This window comes from Zeus faber (assembly GCF_960531495.2).
Source record: "Zeus faber genome assembly, chromosome: 10".
In the NCBI taxonomy this organism is placed as follows: domain Eukaryota; kingdom Metazoa; phylum Chordata; class Actinopteri; order Zeiformes; family Zeidae; genus Zeus; species Zeus faber.
Window position 1 is genome coordinate 34167249 of NC_137199.1, and position 18971 is coordinate 34186219.

The 18971-nt window shown below is 48.0% G+C and overlaps 1 protein-coding gene across 1 annotated transcript in view; it reads left to right on the top strand.

Moving 5' to 3' along the window:
• htr4 (5-hydroxytryptamine receptor 4) overlaps nucleotides 1-18971 on the top strand; it is a gene marked incomplete at both ends in the record, with an annotated part of 60146 nt that overhangs the window by 30397 nt on the left and 10778 nt on the right. Inside the window, 4 exons of the mRNA XM_080007864.1 lie at nucleotides 4262-4375; nucleotides 10971-11171; nucleotides 12339-12492; nucleotides 14375-14937. Coding sequence (XP_079863990.1) covers nucleotides 4262-4375; nucleotides 10971-11171; nucleotides 12339-12492; nucleotides 14375-14937 — 1032 coding nt within the window. The remainder of the gene's footprint in view (nucleotides 1-4261; nucleotides 4376-10970; nucleotides 11172-12338; nucleotides 12493-14374; nucleotides 14938-18971) is intronic.

Genomic DNA, 18971 nt, shown 5'->3' on the forward strand with positions numbered 1-18971 from the left:
AAGGCCCCTGTTTGGGAGATAACCCACCCGGAGCACAGTGCCAACAGCGCCCCAGGCGGGAATCGAACCCAGGACCTTCTTGCTGTGAGGCAACAGTGCAATGCACTGCGCACTGTTTTTCTGGGGAGCGGTGGGGTTGAGGTACAGTGAAGTTTCTCTGAAGATGTGACCATATCAGGCTCACATCCAGTTCTGGCATTCAGGTCTCCCATCAGCAGAATGCTACCCTGTGCCTGGTAATGGTGGATCTCTACTTAGAGATTGTCGAAAAAGTTTTCATTAAAGTAGGGAGATTTCTTGGGGGGGGGGGGGGGGGGGTATATGCTGCACATATATATAAATCAATATCACATTTGATGTTGATTTTATTTAATTTAAGCCAGAAATGGGTTGGGGCTTTTTTGATTTGTTTTAATTGGCTTGACAGATCCTCTTTGTACCATACAATAACCCCACCTGAATCTCTATCGTGTTTGGTGTTTTTCTGCTTGAGGGATGGTAACAAGATTTCTGCGTATCCTGGTTGTGTCTGTGTCCTGCTGACATCATGTTTCTAGTAGTATGACAATGTCATGTCCTTCCGTACATGCCATAAACTGGGTTTGTACTTTGTTCCAAAAACTGAAGAGTGTAACCCTTGAATGTTCCATGAGCTAATCCAGAGAGATTTAATTTCCTTTATATATTTTTTACATCTATGTACAATGACAAGTAGACAATTGAGTTGCAATTAGGATTTTTTTCAAATAATGATAGATAATAATAGTAATAATAAAAATAATAATAATGACAGCAATAATTTATTATAACTATTATTATTTATCTCCTTTTTAATAATGGTGTGTGTGTGTGTGTGTGTGTGTGTGTGTGTGTGTGCGTCTGTCATGGGATGTGTGTGCTCGGGTGTGTGTGTGTGTGTGTGTATGTGTGTGTGTAGGTTTTTTATTTGTTTTATTATTATTATTAACAGATCATCTTACAGATGAGGTGCAGTAACTGTCTCACCTCTCAAATGTCCGGGTATCCTGAAACTACCTGTGCATAGGTGTGCTTCCTTTCAGGGGGCAGCAGGGCTTGGGCGGTGCTGTGCGGTGGTCCTGTGTGGGGTGCTGTGCCAGGTGTGATGTCTCGGGCCTGGCACCAGAGCCTGACTGCTCTACAATGGCTGGAGGACTCCTATTCTGGGTTCTGTTTAGTGGGAGTCAAGAAGAATCCTCTGGGTGGGGGTCGAGTAGGCTCGGATCTGGTAGGTTGTTGTCGGTTGGGTAGAGCTTTCTTCTGTCTTGCTTGGTGTGGTGTGTGATGTTGTAGAGGAGCTGGAGTGTCTCCTCTGTAGGGTGTGGCTCTTCTCAGGTCCACTGCCAACATCCAGACGTATTTCCGGGCCAGGTGTACCTTGTCGTGTAGGTGCTCGGCCGTTAGTGTGGGGTGATGGGCGATGGTGACGTGGGTCAGGTTGACACAGTCTGTGGTGATCTTGTTGTTGATCTTATTGATGGTGTCAGAGGGGATGTCTGTCCTTGGCAGTAGGGTGGAGATGGTGATGTTGGCTCTGGGGAACTCTCTGTGGGCTTTCCTAGCCACTACCGTCAGGGCCTCTGCCACGCCCTCTCCCTTGTGGTGCAGGTCATTGGTGCCTGTGTGTATAATGATGTTGTTAGGCTGACCTAGGTGGGCCTGGCAGGGCAGCTTAAGTGCACTGTCAGTGTGAGGCCATCCAGGACATACCAACACTGTGTCTGAGGAAACAACTTCCTGTGAAGGAGGAATTTGCCATTGGAGTCCATGGGGATGGCAGTTTTGGGGGGCTCTGGGCGTGGTGCGGAGCTCTGTTCCTCTGCAGACTGTGGGGGCAGGGGGAGGGGTTGGGATCTCTGCGTCTCCCTAGGTTGTGAGGGCGGGAGATGGGCTGTGTGTCGGGGGGCAGGGGTCCACGCTGCTGATCTGGGTCTCTGTCTGGTTGCTGGTTTCAGTCTGGGAGCCAGCGTCAGTGGTCTGGTGGGGAGGGCTGTTCTGTTGCTGTCTGTCTGAGGTTGAGGAAGTGCGTGTCTCTCAGTTTATACAGCTCCTCTCTGAGGGCCTCATTGTCTCGTCGAAGCTCCCTCACGGTTTCTCCGAGCTGCTCCATGGTCGCCCTGTTCTCCTCCTTCAACACCTCCATTTCAGTTCTCAACTGGTGGACAGCATCCTCCTCTGATCGCTTGTTCTCTTTAAATTCTACAATTTCCATTTCTAGGGAGAACAGACAATCCTGGATGCGTTGGAGAGACAGCGATGCCTTGGGTGTGAGGGTCCTGCCAGGGGTCTTGGAGGCTGGAGGGGGGGGTCTTGGGGGTTGGAAGGGGGTTAGTAGGGGCTGTGGTTGCTGGGGGCAGTACAGCAGTGGTACTGGGTTGAGTGTTTCGGACTGGTCACATACTGTATAGTGTTTGGACGTATATTGGTTTTTATTTTTCCAGCAAGAGCTTTAAGTTCGACAAAGTCTCTTCCAAATTCTTCCAATTTAACCTGAGATCCTTGGATCATGACAGTTCCATTGTTGTAAAAGTTAATATTGAATTTTGGAACAGTATCTGTGTAGAGCTGCCTGATAGATTTGTTCTCTCCCATCTTGAGGGTGGTGTACTCTGCATGGACAGTAGCGTGCCACGCCTCTGGGTGCGGGGTGTAGAACAGTAGGTCTGCTCTGACCTCCCTGTTGTCCAGCTGCTGGTGCTCAGCTCTCAGGGTCTCTGGGATCTCTCTCAGTAACCGCTGTCTGTGCTTCTTTCTTCCTGCTTCACTTGTGATTTCTTCAGGATAGTTTATTGTCAGGTCACCCAGGCTTTGTCCACTAAGCTGCTGTTGTGAAGGTTCCATTTTTGAAGTTATGTTTTGGGAACTGCCTCCTGTGTATATGTTAGCTTGTTAGCTAGCTTGAAGGCTATTCTTTTGTTATGAGATTTTAAATATTATCTCACCTTCCAGGTCTTGTTTATTTAATCCTGTAGGTCTTGGTAGTTTTGTCTTCTGTTTTGCTGTCCATATGATGTCCTTTTACTTATTTAATCCCCTTTGGTCTTCTTCTCCAAGTTGTTTTCTCTGTGGTGTGGCTGTGGCAGGTGCTCACTGAGTAGCAGTTAGCATAACTTTTTAAATGTGCTGCTACAGTCCAGTAGTAGTTACAATTGTTCTGCAAAGTTAACCAGCTTTGCATGAATTCTTCTGGATTAATTTAAAACTAAACTTGTCATTGTACTCAGTGGAAAAATAATGAGTTTTAATGAATGTTGTAGGAGCTCATTTTCTGCTGTCTCTCTCTCTCCCTCTCTCTCTCCCTCCCTTTGCACTGTGGTTTACCATACACACAATGGAGCTGTTCATTCATGTCACGTCTGGTAAAATCTCCCAGCACGCAGCTGTGAATCCAGAACCTGGAAAGAAAACACCAAACTGCCTCTTAAACTGATTGGCTGACATATAGATGCAGGAGGTGATGTCATTATTGACCTGGAACTAACCCTGCAGACAGAAAAGAACCCCCAACCTTGCAGTTTCAGGGCGTTGCTCTCGGGAATAGAACCTGTAAGGCTGCATTGTTAGTGCCTTGCTTCTCGGGAATAGAACCTCTAACCCTGGCTGATGCAGGCGTTGAGAAGAGAAACTATCATGGATCCCCAAACTCCAGAGTGTTCACCAGCATGGAGGAGATCTGCTGATCCACAAACTTCCTCAAAGAGGATCAATATGTTAAATAAATGATCCACATGGGGTGTGTGTGTGTGTGTGTGTGTGTGTGTGTGTGTGTGTGTGTGTGTGTGTGTGTGTGTGTGTGTGAGTGATGTCCTTAACTTCTTGGTAGCACAGATCAAAGCTGCTTCGCTCTCCATCACTTCCTGTTTGAGGATCATCTTTAGGCTTCACAACGAGCAATGAGCTGTTAGAGTAGGATGGACAGAATGTGAGAAAAGTTTAATATAATATAACAAAATATGATCCAATGCAGGGTCTGCTGGAACCTCATCCACACTGAAACAGATCTTTCTGAAAATGCATTTTTTCAATCTCTGTCCACATAAGAACATAAAAAAGTCTTGTATCGCAGCCTCTCTCCATGAAGCTGCTCCATGCAGAGCCATCGCCACGGTAACACAGACGTGTATGTTTCCTTGGGTTCTGTCGTCACTGGGTCTGAACTGGACTTTATTCTGTTGATCTAACTTTATGAACTGTTTCCTGAAAGTTTCCTGCTCTGACCTCGTGCCTCGTCCTGTTTCCATAGCGACAGCATCCCCAAGCGGATGGCGTTGATCTGCTTCCTGTCTTTGGTGATGCTGATGAGCATCCTGGGAAACCTGCTGGTGATGGTCGCCGTCTGCAAGGACAGACAGCTCAGGTGGGTGCTGGGGCTGGGAGAGGGAGAAGGGTGGAGAGAGAGACAGACAGATGTGTTGGGTCTACATTCCACTTAAACCGAAGAGATTTGGTGAATTAATTAAGATGAAAGAGAAGGAGGGAGGGGTGGAAGGAGTGAGGAAGGGATGGATGTGTGGTGTTTGGGTGTAGCACATCCACCAGAGTATTATGGCACTGAAGGACTTTGGTTGGAGTCAGTTACTATGGCAACCAGGAAGCTGGCCAGGTAGCGACAGAAACAGAAGTATCATCACAAATGAGAGAGTGGGATGGAGGGAAAGAGAGAGAGAGGGAGAGGGAAAGAGCATCCCTCTCTCTCTAATCAGCTGTTACAAATTCAGCCATCGTCCATATTGTAAAAACTCTTCCTGTTCCCCTAATGTCTGTCTGTCTGTCTGTCTGTTGTCATGGGGAATACGATTCTTGATTCTTTACAAAAAGGCAGCAGTCAAGGTGGTGTTGAGTTCTCAGGTAGACTTTATGACAGAGTAACAAAAGCTGAGTTGGTCTGCAGAACATCTGTCATTCCAACTATGGCACATATTTTCATACAGTTCTGCTCCTCCTTATCTTTAGAGCCCTTCCTACATTATTACCCAGATGGATCCTTTCTGTGTTTCTCCACTATTATTTTTGGTAGCCGTTGGTTTCCCCTCCCTTTTCTGTTTGGATCCACCCTATTATTATCATGTCAGCAAATAGCCGTGGTGATCTTCCTTGCTTAACCAGTCAGAAGAGGTCCGTAGAGGTCAGTAGAAAGTCGATAAAGGTCAGTTGAAGTCAGTAGAAAGTTGCTAGAGGTCAGTAGATGTAAGTAGAGGTGGATGGAGGGTCAGGAGAGGTCGATGAAAGTCGGTCGAGGTCACTAGAGGTCGGTAGAAAGTCTACAGAGGTCAGTAGAGGAGAGTAGAAAACTGATAGAGGTCAGTAGAGGTCGGTAGAAAGTCAATAGAGGTCAATAGATGTGAGTAGAAAGTCGATAGATGTCAGTAGAGGTAGATGGAAAGTCAGTAGAGGTTGATAGAAAGTCGGTCAAGGTCAGTAGATTTTGGTAGCTAGTCTATAGAGGTCAGTACAGGTGAGTAGAAAGTTGATAGAGGTCAGTAGAGGTCGGTAGAAAGTCTAGAGAGATCAATAGATGTCGGTAGAAAGTCAGTAGAGGTGAGTAGAAAGCCAATAGAGCTGACCTCTGACCTCTAACTCTAGAGGTTGGTAGAAACTCTATAGAGGTCAGCAGAGGTGAGAAGGATGTCAAAAGAGGTCAGTAGAGGTTAGTCGAAAGTCTATACATAGAGGTCGGTAGATGTGGGTAGAAAGTTGATAGAGGTCAGTAGAGGTCAGTAGATAGTCGGTAGAGGTCGTAGAAAGTCTATAGAGGTCAGTAGAGGTCGATGGAAAGTCGGCAGATGTCAGTCGAAGTCGGTAGAGGTCAGCAGAGGTCGGAAGTGGTCAGTTGAGGTCGGTAGAGGTCGGAAAAGGTCGGTAGAGGTCGGTAGAGGTCAGTGGAGGTCGATAGTGGTCGGAAGAGGTCAGTAGAGGTCGGTCGCAAGTCTATAGAGGTCAGTAGATGTGAGTAGAAAATCAATAGATGTCAGTAGAGGTCGGTAAAAAGTGTGTATAGGTCGATAGAGGTGTGTACAACGTCGATAGCACTGACCTCTGACTCTAGAGGTTGGTAGAACGTCTATAGTGGTCAGTCGAGGTGAGGCGAATGTCAATAGAGCTCAGTAAAGGTTCATAGAAAGTCTGTAGAGGTCAGTAGATATGAGTAGAAAGTTGATATAGGTCAGTAGAGGTCAGTAGAAAGACCTAGAGGTCGTAGAAAGTCTATAGAGGGCAGTAGAGGTTGATGGAAAGTCGGTAGAGGTCAGTAGAGGTTGGTAGAGGTCGGTAGAAAGTCGATAGAAAGTCAGTAGAGGTTCGTTCGCCGTAAATCACCTGACGGGCCGTGCTCGGCTGTGGGGAACGGCCGAGTGGGAAAGACGCACACCAGCCTGCTCCTCCTTCCACGCGTCCGCCGCCGAGCTCCGCAAGGTGTTCAGGGTGACATCACGAGGTCCTGATGCTGCTGGTGGTCTCCTGGGTCTCAGTCAAGGGTCCCGCTCCGTGGTCGATTACGCGATCGACTTCCGCACCCAGGCTTGACTGAGCGAGTGGAACCCGGCAGCCCAGATTGACGCCTTCCTGATGGGATTAGCAGAGTACATGAAGGATGAGCTAGTTTCCCACGACCTGCCCACCTCTCTCGATGGCATCATTGAGCTTGCTTCCCGCATCGACCGATGCATCCAGGCCCGGCAGCGAGAGAGGCGTCGGAGGCAAGTGGAGCACTGCCCAGCAACCCGTCTTCCAGGTTCCTCCGGGCCGCCAGCTCTTCCGGCCAGTCAACCCACGAGTGAGGCCTCTCCCATGCGGGTTGGCCAGACCAGCCTCACCCCGGAGGAGAAGGAGAGATGCCAGGTGGGGAACCTTTGCCTCTACTGCTGTCTAGCTCGACACTACATTTCCGGGTGTCCGGTAAAAGGGCCGGCCTCGCCAGTGAGGGAGGAGTTCCTGGTGAGCCACACCTCCAAATCCCCCTCCAACCTACGCCCCCTGTGCCAGGCTCGGCTGCTGCTGCCCCAAGGCTCACATTCCCTCACCATACTTATTGACTCTGGTTCCGATGTTAACACCATCGACGATAACCTAGCACGGCAACTGGGTGTTGGCCGAGTTCTCCTGCCCTCTCCGGTTCCTGCCACTGCCCTGGATCGCCGCCTCCTGGGGACAGTCACCCATCAGACGGTTCCCATCCGCATGCTCCTGTCCGGCAACCACCACAAGACGATACAGTTCTGCATCCTGCACTCACCTCGTCACCCTCTCCTCCTGGGGTTCCCCTGGCTCCGGCGTCACAACCCACACCTCGACTGGACCACAGGGGCTATTCTGGGATGGAGTCCTGCGTGCCATTAGGTCTGCCTGAAGCAAGCCGCCGCACCTCAGCCATCCACCAGCTTCAGCTACACACTCGACCTGTTGGGGGTCCCGCCGAGTAGCTCGACTTCAGGGAGGTCTTCAGCAAGGCCAAGGCGACATCCCTTCCCCCGCACAGGCCATACGATATTGCCATCGACCTCCAGCCCGGCTCTACCCCCCTCCAGAGGCCGCCTGTACTCCCTGTCCCCCCCGGAGAGAGAGGCCATGGACACTTATATTAACGACGCTCTTGCGGCGGGCATCATCCGTCCCTCCTCATCGCCGGCGGGGGCTGGCTTCTTCTTAGTAGAGAAGAGGGATAAGTCGCTTCGCCCCTGTATTGACTATCGTGGTCTCATATACATTACGGTCAAGAACCGCTCTCCCCTGGCCCTCATCTCATCAGCCTTCAAACTCCTGGAGGGGGGCACGGTGTTCACCAAGCTCGACCTACGCAACAACAACATCTGGTCCAGGTTCGAGAGGGGGACGAATGGAAGACGGCGTTCAACACTCCCTCCGGTCACTACGAATATCTGGTGATCTGGCTATTATCAACTGTTTCACCCCACAGCGCAGAAAAATAATGACCTCACGGTTGATTAGAAGAATCTTTTATCATCACACGACACACCACACATGCATACACACACACATGCTTTGGATGGTGGCTGGTGAAATGTGGCCCCTGCATTTAACCATCCTGGCTTGTCCTTCCTCCGGGGGGGGGAGGGCACGCAGGAGCAGTGGGCAACATTCAATGACGCGCCTGGGGACCTGGTTCCATATGTCGCTGGTCAGACGATGATGTGTACATGTTTTTGGTGGGGGTCCTTACTGATGTTAGATGGAGGAAACCCCATGTGAGCACGGGGAGAACATGCAAACTCATGCAAACATGCACGGTGCCAACAGTGCCCCAGGCGGGAATAGAACCCAGGACCTTCTTGCTGTGAGGTGAGGTGAGGTTTATTCTGAAGTGCCCTTATAGAACTCATCACTATTTTATTTCCCCAAAACCTAAATCCACATGTTCACTGTTTGCAATTAATTTAGAAATGTATCTTCTCAAATTATCCTTCTGACTTCAAACAGTTTCTAATTCCGTATAGGTCATCATATAGTCTAGGGCAGGGGTCGGCAACCCGCGGCTCCAAGCCGCATGTGACTCTTTCAATCCCTCTGCCGTGGCTCCCTGTGGCTTTGAGAAAATAGTGTGAACAATAGTGTGAATGCCTATTTAATTTAAATACATTTCATTCTATTTAGTTAATTTTTTCAATGTAATAGTTATGATTCTGGAGATTTAGGTGATCTAGTAACATTGAAATAAAAGGTGTTTTAATATTTGTCGATCAAAATATGCGTCGCACCTTGTATGCGTCACCTGTTGCCGACAGGCTTGTGACTTATTTTGAGCTCTTGAATCCCGGTAAGCTAACCATGGATAACACCAAAAAAAGAAAGTTTCTGAGGAAAATAGAACGTTAAAGTTCCTTTCATGGAATGCGGAGTGGAATCAAGACATGGAATGGCACCTATTTGAACATGAACAAGTACGCATTTGGGGTCCTGTCAATCTTTGGATCTACATACTTGTGCGAGCAAGTGTTTTCCACCATGAACTTCATAAAAAGCAAAAATCGGTCGCGACTCACTGATGACAGCTAACAGTCATGTGTGAGGCTCAAAGTGACATCATACAGCCCGGATATGGAGAAGCTCTGCAGTGAAGTTCAGGGGCAGAAATCGCATTAAGCAGGTGAGAGAAACAAGCTATTCATTTTGCAAATATAGATATTTATATGGGACCCTGAACTGATGTAGTTGTGTTTCATATTCAAGTCGACGGTCGACTGTGGCACGCGACTGAGGAAATAGTCGCGGATGACGGCACACTGAAATAGACTTAAGTCGTGATAAAACATAAACTAACAGTTTTTTGCCCCTTAAAATTAAAGTGAATATTTATTTTTTTCAAATCCACAAATAAAAATGAAAAAAATGACAGTCTTTTTCAGTTTGTAATTCTTTTATTTCATAAATGCAACAAACTACAGTTCTTATATACAGTACATAGCACAAGTATAATTAAACTATACTGTATATTCTGTGTTATCTTCATTATAGCGGTCAAATAGGTTTTGCGGCTCCATGTGGGTTTTATTTGGTGGGAATCACGCCCAAATGGCTCTTTTAATGCTAAAGGTTGCCGACCCCTGGTCTAGGGCATACTGAGTGGAACAACCTACCACGCCCACTCAGACCTACGACGGCCTTGCCCTTCTTTCAGGCATCATCTCTCTTTATTTTTCTTCAAACAACCTGCTCTTGCTTCTAATGATACTTGAGACATGGAAATCATTTTATAATGTGTATGTGCATGTCAGTTCATGTTTGCAGCTCGATGGGTGTGTGTAAATTTATATTTACTCTGTGTAGTTCTATTGTATGTATTTCATTTTTTTAGGGGAATCAGTGTTTAGGGAGTGTCTCGGCCTGGTAGAGCTCTATCTGTACTGTTTTGCTTTTTGTGTTTCTGTTCATTTGTGTTAAGGAAAAGGAGGTGATTCATCTCAAGGGGTTTATTCCTCTTATAAAGAGATGTTGAACTTTGCTCCTCTCTGACGGAGCTTATTACCTTTTCAAACTAAACACTATGGAGGAGTTTAGAAATCAATCTTCAAATCTCAGTTCAGAAGGAACCTTTCACCGTCTATTGATCCTATTTATTGATACACAATGTATTGATTTTATCACCTTGTCCTGCTCCTGTGAGGTTCATGCTGTTTCCATGGTGACTCGGTGACTGGTGGCCGGGTGGCGCAGTGCATTGCACTGCATTGCACTGCTGCCTCACAGCAAGAAGGTCCTGGGTTCGATTCCCGCCTGGGGCGCTGTTGGCACCGTGCTCCGGTGGGTTATCTCCCAAATAGGAGCCTTTCTGTGTGGAGTTTGCATGTTCTCCCCGTGCTCACATGGGGTTTCCTCAACCTCACGTCAGTAAGGACCCCCACCAAAAACATGCACCCATCATTGTCTGACCAGCAATGGACAATTATCACCTGGTCCCCGGGCGCGTCCACGTATGCTGCCCAGTGGTCCTGGCTGTGGCCCCGGAGGAAGGACAAGCCAGGATGGGTCAAAAGCAGAGAATCCATTTCACCGGCCACCATCAAAAGCATGTGCATGTGTGTGTGCAAGCATGTGTTGTAGTGTGGTGTGTTGCGTGACTAATAAAGACTGTTTCTTCTTCTTCTTTCTTCTTCGGTATATTGGTATCATGGATAAACAGCTAATTTATCACTCCTGAAAGCCGAGGTCTAATCCGGAGACCTTCAGTCTTTTCTCACTGGAGCAGCTGCTGCAGTGCATGCTGGGAGTTCTGGGAGAACTGGAATTTGAAAACAACTGGGACTAATGGAGTGGGTTAGTGGATTAACTGGTTAATGTCCTGACCACCTCCACCACTCCTCCTCTCCTCTCCAATCTTTCTTCTCCTTCTTTCAAGGAGAAGAATTATTTGATTTCAAATGTTTTGTCTCCTCTCCTCCTCCTCTCCTCTCTTCTCCTTCCCTCTTCCTCCTCTCCTGCTCTTCCTCTCTCTCCTCCAGGAAGATAAAGACCAACTACTTCATTGTGTCGCTGGCCATTGTGGACCTCCTAGTGTCGGTGTTGGTGATGCCGTTCGGGGCCATTGAGCTGCTCCACCAGCACTGGATCTATGGAGAGACCTTCTGCCTGGTGAGGACCTCCCTGGACGTCCTGCTGACCACCGCCTCCATCCTGCACCTCTGCTGCATCGCCCTGGACAGGTGTGGTCACTGCACTACACAAGTCAGAACTGCAGTGCACTGTGGGATAGTTGTGCTCTTGGTCACTCTGCAGTGCATTGTGGGATTTAGACTGATAGTATGTGCACCAGAATTGGACTGTTTATTTATTGTATGACAAGGCAGTTCAGCATCATATGGCCACCTGCTGTCTGTGTGTGTGTGTGTGGGGGGGGGAGGGCTCAGATTAGAGAGAGATAATACAGATGGAAGGAGAAAGTTAAAGGGAGAATAAGAGAAGAAGTGAGCAGCTGCCGCAGGAAGTGATGGATGAAGTCTTTCATTCCATATGAAAGGAGAGACTGAAGAGGGAGGGATGGAGAGAGGGAGACTGAAGAGAGGGAGGGAGGGATGGAGAGAGAGAGAGAGACTGAAGAGAGGGAAGGAGGGAGGGCCAAGAGAGAGTGAAGAGAGGTTGAGAGGGATGGAGAGAGAGAGAGAGACTGAAGAGAGGGAGGGAGGGAGAGAGAATGAAGAGAGGGAGGGAGAGAGACTCAAGAGAGGGAGGAATGGCGGGAGGGAGAGAGACTGAAGAGAGGGAGAGGTGGGGAGAGAAAGAGACTGAAGAGAGGGAGGGAGGGAAGGAAGGAGGGAGGGAGAGAGACTGAAGAGAGGGAGGAAGGGAGAAATAGAGACTAAAGAGAAGGTGGGAGGGAGAGAGAGAGAGACAGAGAGGGAGGGAGCGAAAGAGACTGAAGAGAGGGAGAGAAAGAGACTGAAGAGAGGGAGGGAGGGAAGGAAGGAGGGAGGGAGGGAGGGAGAGAGACTGAAGAGAGGGAGAGAGTGAGAGTGAGAGATAGTGAGAGAGGGAGTGTTTTCATTGACCTTGTGGTACTACATTAGTACTGCATACAGTGGTAGTCATGTCAATATACTGTCTGTACTGCAGTATACCGTGTGTGTGTGTATGTGTGTGTATGTGTATATATATATATATACTGTATATATTGAGGAGGAGGAGCAACTGACTCTCTGTCTCTGTCAGTTTATTATCTTTGTTTGAGACACTTTCCTCCATTTTGACGCAGTATAGATCCAGGGTTCAGAGGTTAAAGGTCATATTTAAATGATGTGTTGCATTAGAGGCTACACTGTGCATCTGACTCCAGTCAAGTGTGGTAAGCATGACGTGCTCCTGTGTGTGTGCAGGTACTACGCCATTTGCTGCCAGCCATTGGTATACCGCAACAAGATGACGCCAGGCCGGGTGGCCATGATGATCGGGGGCTGCTGGGTGATACCCACTTTCATCTCCTTCCTCCCCATCATGCAGGGCTGGAACAGCATCGGCATCCACCACATGGTGAGGACATCACAGCCTCAGCTCCATCCATGGCTGCAGAGGGGATCAGCTAGCCTAGCTTTTACATTACATTTCATTTAGCAGACGCTTTTATCCAAAGCGACTTACAATTGTTCAAACACCGACGGATGCAGCCATCAGCAATTAGGGGTTAAGTGTCTTGCTCAAGGACACTACAGCATGCTAGCAGGAGGAGCCTGGGATCCAACCAGCAACCTTTAGATTACTAGACTACCAGCTCTACCTCCTGAGCTACTACTCGAGGAGCCCCTACTAGCTCCTGAGGACTAGCTCAAACCAAAAGATCAAACTGTCACACAGTTCCACAATTCCACCAGTTCCACCACTTCCACCAGTTCCACCACTTCCACCACTTCCACAGATATAGAGAGAGAGGCAGAGAGGGGGGAGAGAGAGATAGAGAGAGAGTGGGGAGATAGAGATAGAGAGAGAGAGAGAGAGAAAGTGGGGTGGGGGACAGAGAGAGGGGGGCAGTGGGGGAGAGCAACAGAGAGAGGGGTGGGGTGGGGGTGGGGGGGGGACGATTTCCAAGCCACTGCTGGCTGCCTCCTCTGTAAACAGCCTGAGTGCAGGACGCACACACACACTCTCTCTGTCTCTCTCTCTCTGTCATTAAAGGAGCTGGTTGACTTTCTGACTGGACAATTATATAAATAACAATAATATACATTATACTGTATATATATATATATATATATATATATATATATATATAGAGTTAGGTTATCGGTTGTGTATTATTGAGGGAATATATCATATATATGTAAGAAATATATATATCTTGTAATATTATATATATTTAAGGAATAGGGTTATATATCTATAACTATATATATATATATATATATATAAACATATATATCTTATAATGTTTGAAATATTTTATATATATACTGTATATATATAAAACTATATATATAGTTATAATAAACTATAGTTATATATATATAGTACAGTGGTACAGTGGTAATTTTACTTACGAGTTACTCAATTCGTTCCGTGACAGAGCTCGTAATTCAATCTGCTCGTATAGCAAATACATTTTCCCCATTGAAATTAATTGAAATGCCATTAATCTGTTCCAGCCCCCAAAAAACCACCCCAATTTTTTTCTGTTATGTGTTTTTAAATAAGAAAAATATATTTATAAATAACAAATATTGTATAAAAACATAATAAAACACAATAAAAGAGAATGTGTAGATCATTTTGGCCTTCTCTCAGATGATACCCTCCGTCACGCCATCTCCTGCAAGCTGCTTCTCCGTCAACCACACCAACAGCAGATTCTCCATCTTCTCAGGGACAGCGGTCCGCAGCTAAGACATTATTTTTACGCCCTTGGCTGGCGTAATACCCTTTATCGTCTCCTTCTGTATGCTACATATCGTAGAAGTACTACGCTCGTACTGCCTCGCCAATTCCATCACACGCACACCTCGTTCATGTTTTTCTATTATTTTTCGCTTTAAGTCAATGGATATCATCCGCTTCTTCTTCTCAGCACTTACTTTTTTCGGACCCATGGTTTGAAAAAAAAAATTGGCAAAATAACTGCACAAAAAGCACAAAACGCGAGCACAAAACACAAAAGCGATGCTTCCACACTCAGGTAACCACGTGAAGTGAAGGAGTGAGACGCGGGATGCTGGCCGGATTCACTCGCCAAGCCAACTCGCGGCGATCCTGAAGGTCGCTCCTCGTAACTCTGCTCGCAAATCAATACAAAAAATCAACGGAACGATGGCTCGTAACTCAAGCTACCACTGTATATATATCCTGCTCATCCCTCCCTCCCCCCTCTCCATCCCTCCCTCCTCCTCCATCCCTTCTTCTGTTCACACACTGTGTTGTGTTTCAGATTGAACAGCGCCGCCTCTTGGACACTAACTCCACGTCGTGCGTCTTCATGGTGAATAAGCCATATGCACTCACATGCTCGCTGGTGGCCTTCTACATCCCCCTTGTCCTGATGGTGCTGGCCTACCAGCGGATATACATCACAGCACGGGCCCACGCCCTGCAGATCAGCATGCTGCAGCGGGCAGGGGGCGGGGCTGGGGGGGCCGACTCGGCAGACCACCAGAGGAACCACCGCATGCGAACTGAGACCAAGGCGGCCAAGACTCTGTGCATCATCATGGGCTGCTTCTGCCTCTGCTGGGCTCCCTTCTTCATCACCAACGTGGTGGACCCCTTCATCCACTACACCGTGCCCGGCCAGCTGTGGGCCGCGTGCCTCTGGTTGGGCTACATCAACTCCATGCTCAACCCCATCCTCTATGCCTTCCTCAACAAGTCCTTCCGACACGCCTTCCTCACCATCCTCTGCTGTGGGAGGAAGAGGTACCGCCCGACGTCCATCTTTGGACCTGGGGCCCCGTGCACAGCTACGCAGATCAAAGGCTCCACACACGTGTTCAAGTAAGAAGTTTGTATTTTATCTTTCTATTCTGGTATTCCTCCACCCTGTCTTCCATCCCTCCATCTTCTCAGTGACATCAGGGTTCCATGTGTCTTCACTGTTCACACTTCAGAGGGTCAGACCTGGATGAATGAAGAGCAGCTGATTCAATTTGTCTGTAATATACCATAATTTAACATTACATAACATAACATTAGATAATTTTACCTAACATAACATAATATAACACTTGACATACATCATCTTGTGATGCACCTGGACACATCATCAATGATGTTACCTGGAGTCAATGGGTGTTTTGGGTATTTCAACAATCAGACACCCTCACCCAAGGGACCCAGCCGGGGTTGATCTAGCCCCGACTTGTGTCTTGGTAGCACTACCCCACCCACGGCTCTTCACTTCTGATAAACAGCCACCTTGAAGCAACTTCTGCAGCCTCGGTGGCCAACTTGATGGCCCTTCATCGACTGGCCCTTCTGATGTCCAGCATGTTGTAGGCCCTGCTGAGGGACTGGCCTGTGAATCCAACCTCAATGGGCTTGCACCTCGCTCACCACCCATCGCTTCAGCATTCTTCCACTAGCTCACCGTAAATTCCCCTCTTCCTCTCGTTGGCCTCCTCAATGCAGTCCCAAGGAATGACCTGCTTGAATGCTTCTCAGATCAGCACCATGTCTGGCCGTGGTGTTGTTGTGGCAACAGTTTCTGGGAACTTCAGTTGTTTCCCCAGGTTGACTTTCAGCTCCCAGTCTTGTGCTGTTGCAAGCAGGCCAGAGGAGGTGGTCTCGGCAGCTGATGTTAGCTTCTGCCAAGCCCTGACGAATGTGACAGTCTTCTTCAGATGGTGTCTGGTATGGCCTTCAGGACTTGGTCATGGTGGTAGCGGTAGCGGCCCTTGCGCAAGGCTTTCAAACAGCAGCTGAGGATGTGCTCCAAGGTCCCTCTCTTCAGACACAGAGGGCAAGCTGATGATTCCACCTTCCCCCAGCAAAACAAGTTAGATGGGCTTGGTATAACATCATAGACAGCCTGGATTAAGAATTTTACTCGATGGGCCTTGGATTTTCAAAGCTTGGGCCCATGAGACTTTTAACTCCACCGCTTACTCTCATCTCTTCCAGGCTCACTGCTGCTGCATTCCAGCCGGCTAGCTCGCTCCTCCTCGACTGACGCTTGCACCTCATCCTGGATCAGCGACCTCTTGTCCTTCCACTTTGCCTTGTCATGTTGAGAGGTTTAAAATTCTACCCGGGCCAGCCCTTCCGCGAGTCACTGTGCCCACCAGCAGCTTGTGCTTTAGCCGCGACTCAGCGACTTCTATGGCCTCTGTTGCCCTCCACTTCTGTCTTGTCCTGACCTCGATACCAGCCAAAGAGACTTTTTGGTCACAGGACTCTTCGTATTGCAGCTCCTTCCTAGTACGGTCACCATGAATTTTTCATTCAGGCTGCCGATACGGAGCTTCAGCTTGTTATTCTGCCCTTAGAGGGGGATGCTGCTTCGGATCCGAGGTGGTCCCAGCCACTTCTGTAGGAATCTGCTGACCCGCCTCTCAAAGCCCTCGACTGTGGAGATCAGGACCTCATAGACCAAGAAGGGCCAGAGAATCAGTCAGGTCATCCATAAAGTCCCGGATGGGCAGCTGTCAGATACTGGACTTGATGAGGGGCCCCCTACACTGAACCTCCGCAGACTTCACAAGCATGTTCATGGCAAGTGCGAAAAGGATCATTAAAATGGTACATCCAGTAATGATCCCCTTCTCGAGCTTGTGCCACTCTGAGGCTGTAGACCCAGCAGAGACTCTCAGATTGAAGTTATTGCAGTAGTCCAAAATAAGGTCTCTGAACTTGCCTGGGATACGGTGGCGGTTCAGTGCCTCTTCGACCAGCTTGTGGGGTATGGACCCCAGTCGTTTGTGAGGTCCAGCCACAGCACAACGAGGTCCCCTTTGTTCTCCCGGGCTTCCCTGATCACCTGGGTGACCAAGCCTTTGTGCTCCAGACACCCCGGTACCTTTGGGATCCCTCCCTTCTGAACCGAGTTATCGATGTAGGAGTTCCTCAGGAGGTAGTCTGTCAGGTGCTTGGCAACAATGCTGAATAATATCTTTCCTGCAACATGAGCAGTGAGATGGTTCTGAACTGATCAATGTTCTTCGACTCCACCTCCTTTGGAATCCACACCCCTTCCGCATAGCTCCAGTGATAAGCTGCTTTGCCCCCTCTCCGGATAATCTTCAGGATTCTCTAGATCCTGTGGAGTAACCTTTGGCAGTTCTTGTATACCTTGTAAGGTACCCCGCTCGGTCTTGGGGCTGAGCTTGCCTTCTTGATCACCTAATGGACCTCCTTCCAGCTGGGCTCCTTCCTGTTAAAATCAAGAGCTGGGGCAGGTGGATTAATCAAGGACTTACAGTGACCCAGATCTTGCTCCCTGGATTTATCACTGAAGTTGTCTCTAAGGTGTGAACCAAAGGGGTTCATTAGAAAGGCAGTTCACTTCCTGGCCCTCTCCTTCCGCTGCCTCCTATATCACTCAGCCCTCCTCAATGTCGTGAGCTTGTTGCGGATGATGCTGCGCAGCTCTGTGAGAGGTCCCCTCTACATGCCCTCGCCTCCTTAAATTGCCGCCTTAAGACCTTTAGCTCTGTTGTTCATGGTGTAAGGGAGTTTTGCTGCTCTCTTCTCCTCCAGCCGGAACCTCTCAGCTGCGAGGCTGGCGATGATGATGACATTGTCAGCTTTACCCTTGGCTGAAGCTTCCAAGATGGAATAGACGTCTTTGTCGAACTGGACCTACTCCCTCTCCTTGTTACCTTGAGGCTACTAGATCTTGGCCTGGTGGATCTTCAGGCCATGCAGGTTCTTACACACCTTGCCGCACTTGTCGTGGTATTCCTGTTGCCATATGTCAGTATCCTTTGGTCTGTCCGGATGGGATTCTCACCCGCCCCCCCTAGACTAGTTATAAGTAGTAGAAGTTATACTAGTATAACTAGTGTAGTAGAACTATTAAAAGTAGGAGTTGTACTACTTCTAAGAGTGTAGAACTACTTCTACTAGACTAGTTATACAAGTTTCACTAGTATAACTAGTATAACTTCTAACAATTCTACTACACTAGTTATACGAGTTATACTAGTTTAGAACTAGTTCTACCATACTAGTTCTACTGCTTTACCACACTTGTAGAATGTGTGCAGTTTTTCTGCAGGATTGAATTAGAATGAGGAGACAGAAAGGATTATTTTACTGTTTTGCTTTTTCAAGTTCATGAAATGTAATGATTTTCATTTGAAGCGGATTTAATCATAATTTTAACCCTTTCAGGGAAAGTCTGTTTAAAGCGCGCGCACACACACACACACACACACACACACACACACACACACACACACACCAACTACATTAGTTTGAACAAATAAACACAGTACTACTGCACAGTACTACTCCAACAAATATTTACTTGTGGTATAAATTCCAGCTCGTGTTTCAAATCCAAAACAATTTTAATATTTCAACAGTAAAAGGACGGGGAACTTGTGCCATGATGCTCGCTCTCCTTCCAATCACAAACAGCACTGCAGTACTGTGGGAGTGCTGTGGGAATACTGCAGTACTATGGGAGTACTGTGGGAGTACTGCAGTACTCTGGGGGTACTGTGGGAGTACTGCAGTACTGTGGGAGTACTGTGGGAGTACTGCAGTACTGTGGGAGTACTGTGGTAGTACTGTGGGGATACTGCAGTACTGTGGGAGTACGGCAGTACTGTGGGAGGACTGTGGGAGTACTGCAGTACTATGGGGGTACGGTGGGGGTACTGCAGTACTGTGGAATACTGTGGGAGTACCACAGTATTTCGGGAGCACTGTGAGTGTACTGTGGGAGTATGGCAGTACTGTGGTAGTACTGTGGGAGTACTGCAGTACTATGGGAGTACTGTGGGGGTACTGCAGTACTGTGGAATACTGTGGGAGTACCACAGTACTGTGGGAGCACTGTGGGAGTACTGTGGGAGTATGGGAGT